General features: G+C 29.8%; 1 protein-coding gene and 1 non-coding gene across 2 annotated transcripts; both read right to left on the reverse strand.

Annotated features, from left to right (window-relative positions):
- Window positions 1-726: 726 nt before the first annotated feature.
- TRNAE-UUC (transfer RNA glutamic acid (anticodon UUC)) lies at window positions 727-798 on the reverse strand. The gene has a single exon. It is a non-coding gene; the product is annotated as a tRNA-Glu (tRNA).
- A 3229-nt stretch (window positions 799-4027) lies between these two features.
- On the reverse strand, window positions 4028-6183 carry LOC130817965 (peroxidase 5-like). The gene is made up of 2 exons (XM_057683957.1): window positions 5856-6183; window positions 4028-4944 (listed from the first exon to the last, which is right to left on the reverse strand). Exons 1-2 carry the CDS (start codon window positions 6168-6170, stop codon window positions 4168-4170), a joined length of 1092 nt encoding a protein of 363 aa, XP_057539940.1. The 5' UTR covers window positions 6171-6183; the 3' UTR covers window positions 4028-4167.
- Between the last annotated feature and the right edge of the window lie 515 nt (window positions 6184-6698).

The raw sequence follows: 6698 nt of genomic DNA on the forward strand, positions 1-6698 counted from the left end.
TATGTTTTTGAGTGGTGTATACCATTATTTCGATCAAGGGTTTATTTAGTATTTCCATTATGACAAAGAAAAAGAATAGTATATGAGTTCAAAACGAGTCTTAGTCTCAGACTATGAGCCAAATATAAGTAGGCTTGATTCAGTGGGTTGGTTATTTGAAGATATTAACAAACCCAAACCCAAACCCAACTTTATGGCCCGATTCTAAGTCTTTAGATCTCAAAATAGACTTAGACACTTACTCTAAGATCAAATTTAAGTCAGAAATGGGTTATGTTGGGAGTCACATATGATTTGCATGTAGGTCGAGTTTTGGTCTATAAGTCGAGTTTGGTTTAAAATATTAGACTCGAACCAGATCATATTATAGGATCAAGACTTAACTCTTAACACATTGGGTCTCAAGATATTAGGTTGGATTTTGGGTTTGATGAGGATCGTGATTCTTGTTTGGATAAGTGGGTGGGTATTGTCTAGAAACTTAATACTCAAATCCAAATATTTTTTAGGATGTCATTATGAAATCGTCTCACCGTGAAACGAACCCATACAAATAGCCTATTAGTAAAAAAAGAACACAAAAGCCCATAAAAAATTGAATTTCAACATATATATGAATTAGTGAATATTTCCCAATATGTTTGATTAAAAAAAGTAAAATTTCTTGATTGTAAATGTGCATTCAAATGTCTGCAAAAATAAATAAATAACTAAAAAAATAAAAAATTCCGTTGCCGGGAATCGAACCCGGGTCTCCTGGGTGAAAGCCAGATATCCTAACCGCTGGACGACAACGGAAGTTGATATCTGTGTTTTAATGTGTCATTAATTTAACTGCATTTTCTTTTCTTTCGATACGCCAACATATATTTAGCGTTCTACATCAATTATATTTTGCCCTCCACATAAAACAGTTTTTACTCTTTTGCTTAAAAAAAAATGCTAGAGTTAAGCCTCTTGGTTTTCATTGTTTGCATTTTGCAATTTACCTACTAAATCAATTTTAAAAAAATGATAAATACAATTATATAAGTGTTATGCTTCATATAATTGTGTCATTTATCTGAGCGTTCTTTCTTAAATGAGTTATAAACTTTTGTCTAAAATTGCTTACTTGTGCAGTTGTGCTAGTTCGAGCACTGCTCTCTTATTCAATTTACGGGGTTTATTTTCTTTATTACTTCACCTACTATATATGCTTTAAGTTCATTAATTATTCTACCATAAATGTGAAACAATTATTAGAGCATTGATTGTTGAGTCTCAATATTTTATTTTACTTTTTGATAACGATAAATATATCTTTTCACTCAAGTCCAACTCATCATAATAAAAATCTCTACTCAAATTTCAATCTAATATTTCAACTATCTTTTTAAATTTGCTACATTTAAATGTGAAAATAAAAAGGATGATGGGTCCCATGACACAAAAATACGTGCTCTTCACATGAAGATGTAGGAAGAAGACAAAAGCTGTACCGCAACGTCGTTTAGCAGGTAAATAAACTTTCTTAGATAATAGGGGAGACCTGTAACTTGTAATACTACTTCCGGTATTATTTTACTCACTCAATTTTTATTTGCTGTTCTCTTATCATTCATTTTTCACATATTTTAACATAAACTTAAAAGTATAAATTTAAAAATTAAATAATTTTAATTGTAAATTTTCAAAATAATAAAAAATTAATAATAATTATATATTGAGACGAATTTATTAAAATTTCACATTAATATGTTTTTCATATAATTTGATGCGAAATAATAGTTATTAAAATTTAACACTAAAATTTATAAATTTGAAAACAAATAAAAAGGAAAAAGTACACCATTTATTTTACTTAAACAACTAAAATATTATATTGAGGACAATTAAGAAAAAATATAGATATTCATGCAAAACGGATTTAAATTATAAATATTTAGTTAGGAGTAGAAATGTTCATTCGGGTCAAATTGGGTTTGATTAAAAGGTCGGATAAATATCAGAAAAAATAATACATCTATTTTACGTGAAAGGTGAATAAAATATATATTGAGAAAAAAATAAGTTAAATGTGCGACGTTGTTTGTTATTAAGCTTAGGGTGATTTTGCTAGAGTTGCTTGCCACATCATAGGGTTGTTACGACAACCTGTTTTTAAGTTGGGGTCAACAACAATAAACAAGGAAATGTGCTGTCTGAAAGATTATCGGTTGATAATGAAAAAAAAGAGCAACACTTTAAGAAGATTGCTCTGATCTCACGAAAAAATCAGATAAATTTTTCTATTATTAAAGAAATCAAGAAAGTAAAAAAAGACGTAACCAAATGAATTAGGAAAATTTACCCATAATAATTCAACCTATTCACAATTTTTCTACAATAATCTCAATTATCTATTAACTATAAATAATCCCATTTATTGTCTCATTTAACCCGTGGTGTTGTTTGGATCTTTGCAACCGGTTGTAGCAGGTCACATTTTGACCGTTTGTGAATACAACTCTTCCTCCTTTAATACACAGCCATATCCATTGCAACTAAGCTCCTTCCTCCATTAATACCATCTTTTTTCCTTTTTTTTTCTTGAAAACTCTCATTCATTCTCTTTAGATGAAGAAGATGACATTTTGTCATTTGGCTTTGAAGAACAAAACTTTATTTTGCTTGCCAAAATAGACAAGTTGAAATTGAAGAAACAAAAATTAAAAGTGTGAATCCCTTTTGAAGATAGAACTTGCTAAACAAACCAATGCAACAAAGCTTTAGGGTTTGTGCTTGTTGCATCATAGTTCTTATTTATCATCTAGATCTTCGTATTTATGTTAACTTAATAAGCTTCTTATGTAAGACAATGAATGTATTTAATGTGGATTATATGAAACTTAGTTCCTGTTTGTTTATCATCTTGAACATCATGTACTTTTGATTCAACAATAAAAATGTTGGCTCAAGCGATTCTTGAAACATACTCCCATTTTTCGACAGTGTGTATGCGCTCCACCCAGCTTCTTGATGCAATTGCAGGTTCCTCCTTTTTATTGACAATGGAAGAAGCATAAATTAAGAAATGGGGAATTGAAGATGACTTTACAGAAGAGAGACGAGTGAGGTAATGAAGCGGGTATGTGAATGAAGTGGGTGACTTTTTAGTTTAATTGCTTAAATCCAAAAAAAAGGAAAATAAAAAAAAAAGAAGGGTTTACTTGATTTTACCGGTTCTGGGTTACCAAACAACACCAGGGGTCAAATGTGAAATTAAATGGGATTATTAATGGTTAATGGATAGTTGAGATTATTGTAAGAAAATCGTGAATAAGTTGAATTATTCTGAGTAAATTTTCCAATGAATTATACTATTCCCTACTTTCTCTTAAGTTCTTCTCATTCATAATATGAGGAGGACCTATTAAGAGTAAATGCGAAATAAAATTTCATTACGTGTAATTATTAATTTTAAAATAATGATTATTATTACTTAAAATTCAAGAAATGAATAAAGGGGTTTAGTAAAAAGTGAACGACGTTATAAAGAGAGGATTGGAGGAGTACCGTTTTATTTTAAGGAGATAAGAGGTACCACTAATATGAAAGTATCAAATAAATTTTAGGTGTTGGAAACGTAAATACATGATGTCCTTTTAATAGAATGTATTTCTATTAGACAAATAACATTAATCTTGTTCAAGTTAAAATCTCAAATTAAAAAGAATCGAATGAGAATAACTTTTGAAATTTTCATTTGTGAAAAATAAAAAGAACATATAAAAATGAATAGAATTTTTGTGATTAGCTTGAGAAAATAAAGTAGACCAATATAAAAAATGCTCAATTATAAAGGTTGACAAATAAAAAGAAATGCAAAAAAAAATTTTAAATATATATAAAGAATTATATCTTAAAACAATAATACTTTTTAAAAAAATGAAACTGTAGTAATTAACTATTTAATTACAAAATTATCATTAGTTACATTACATAAGAAGATTTGTACAATATTCTAATTGAATTTGATACTTTGAAATTATGTGTATAGCCCGAGATGAGTTAGTTTAGTTATTAAAGGTTTTTTCTTTTACTCAATGTCAAGTTTTATTCTTTACCATCTATAAAAAGATTAATTTGTCTTTTTTACTGTAGGAAATTATCCTTCACTCGAAACGAAAAAAATTCTGTATATAATTAATTAACAAAACGACACGATCTCCTAATTTGACCTTGTGTACCAGTGAGCACATCTACTTGCCCTAATTTAAGCATAGCTTCACGAAAATCAACAACCCATTTGTACAATCCACTAGCATAGACATGCACCATATAATTAGTGTTAGGATCATCAACTAATGAGTGATCAGCAGGAATAACTGTCCTACCATTTATAACATTTGAGTAGTATATATTACTAAGTCTTTCTTTATCATTTCTATAAATATTTAAGGGCATAACATCATTATAATTAGTTATATTATGTATAGGGCAAATTTTTTTAAGGTTCATAGCAAACATTTTATCCATATTTGGGTTTATGTCATATGTTGCATTGTAATGGTTAAATTGGTTTAGGAATAAGTAACAATGAGCTATTCCTATGGAGTGTGCACCAAGTAATACTACTAGATCTTGTTGGGTCATTCCTTTTTTAGTGAAAATGTGGTTCATTTGTTCTACATTGTAGAATGGTTTAGGAAGGTTTTCTAACACTTGAGTTGGGTTAGAAGTTAGCCCGTCGCGTCGACCGGCAGGGACGTGGTAGTATGGGATACCGGAATGTGTTACTGAGTCGCGGACACCGAAAGAGATTATATCGGCACAAGATACGGTCTCAGGGCATTGTTGTTCTAGTTGTTTTTTCATCTCATCGATGACTTCAAAGCCTCTTACACCTATGTTTCCTTTGGAACTTTTTTCTGTTGGTCCCCCGGATGGTGTTGAATCCAAAAGAATTGATGCGTCACATCCCTACAATTTAGAGAAAATCAAGATTGGTGAGAGGTACTACAGAACGTATTGAAATATTTTTATTCATACTTCTACCTAGTTTTTTTTAAAAAAAAGATACTTCTATATAGTTAAAAATATTAATGATTAAATGTGTAGTATACTAGTACGTAAATTTTCTACCTAATTTATAAAAAAAAACATGTTAGAAACACACTTTTGAAACATTTTTAGCAATAAAAATATGATAACTTAAGTTTAGAAGTCAATAAAAATTATTGTTTGTGCTTAATAAATTTGAGTATCAAACCACAAATATGTAATCCAATAGAACTCGAGAAAAGTAGCCCGTTCAATGGGTCGAATAGGGATAGGATTAGATAAGAGTCTTTTAAATTTAATATGGGCTTTATACACTTTGCGTTTGAAAGCCTAAACCAACTCATTTTTATTACTAGAAATTATTATAATCTCCATTAATCAATCATCAATTCTTTATTATTAAATTTGAGAGACGTAAATAATTCCCATTGCATTTATTTATAATAATTAATTATTTATTAATTATGCTATTTATAAAGGCCCACCCGCCCTTAGTAAGCCTTTTTATAATCCGTTTTTAATTTATTTTAAATGTACTAGAGCCCGTTTTCGGCTTGATAAATTTTCAACCCAACCCATGCAAACCCTTTTATAAACGGGGGAGTTAGGCCTGTTAAACATCTCTAATCGCATGTACAGTCCGTTTTGTATAAGACCTCAAAACAAAAAGCATATAAGGTAAAAAGTTTTTGTTATTGGGTTATTTCTTGTATGAGATAGTTTCATAATGAGATGACTTAAAACAATAAGCCCAAGTAAAGTTTCTATTATTCGGTTATTTAACCCAATTATTTGTGCAAAAGGGAGAACAAATTAAATAAATAACTTACGTTGACAAAACAATCATGAAAGTAAAGACGAATTAACGCCGCAGGAAGACCAGGATCTTTACGAACTGCAGTTCTAAAAACATCCTCAATGATGAACTCTGCTTGGGGGCATGAGTAAGCATAGAATCCGACATTCAATCTATGGCGGCCGCCGCTATAATTTTCATGCCAACCATCTCCCCATGGAGGAGGGGGAGGCCATTTCAACCATTTTGGCAAATCAACCCAAAATGCATTTGTTGGATGGGAAACAACACCAAATAAAACAAAAAGAATTAATTTTAATTGTGTGGTAAATACAGTTTTTGAGCACATATTATAAATTTTCTTTTTGTTTTGAAGGCCTTTTGAAAAGACAATAAACCTTTGATAAGAGAAATAATTATATTTATATATTGATGTTATTTTTAGAGTTTTAAGAAAATGGATGGTAAACATCAAGGCTTTGGATGCCTAAAGTTGGTATTATTTTCTCTTTTTTACAACTAAAAATAAATACCAAAATGTTGTATATTTTTTCTTGTTTTTTAAATTTGAATATCATTCATTTGTTCTAGAGTGAAGGCCCTTCTTGAGGGTAGTATTGAGGTGCAATCGTTTAGGGCCCAACTCATGAAAGGGCTCAAATTTTGAGTTAATCTTTATAATTAGAAATCAGTATTTACATAAGTAGCTTCTAACATGGAACAACCTTGCAGCGTTAGATTTTTTATTTAAGTACATTACAATTGAACTATATAGTTGGTGAAAAAATAACCAACACTTTATTTATATAAGGGCCCCTTTTCAATTTTCACCTAAGACCCAAAAATTACTAGAAACAGCACTGTCTAGAGTTATTGA

This window comes from Amaranthus tricolor, chromosome 7, assembly GCF_026212465.1.
Source record: "Amaranthus tricolor cultivar Red isolate AtriRed21 chromosome 7, ASM2621246v1, whole genome shotgun sequence".
NCBI lineage: Eukaryota > Viridiplantae > Streptophyta > Magnoliopsida > Caryophyllales > Amaranthaceae > Amaranthus > Amaranthus tricolor.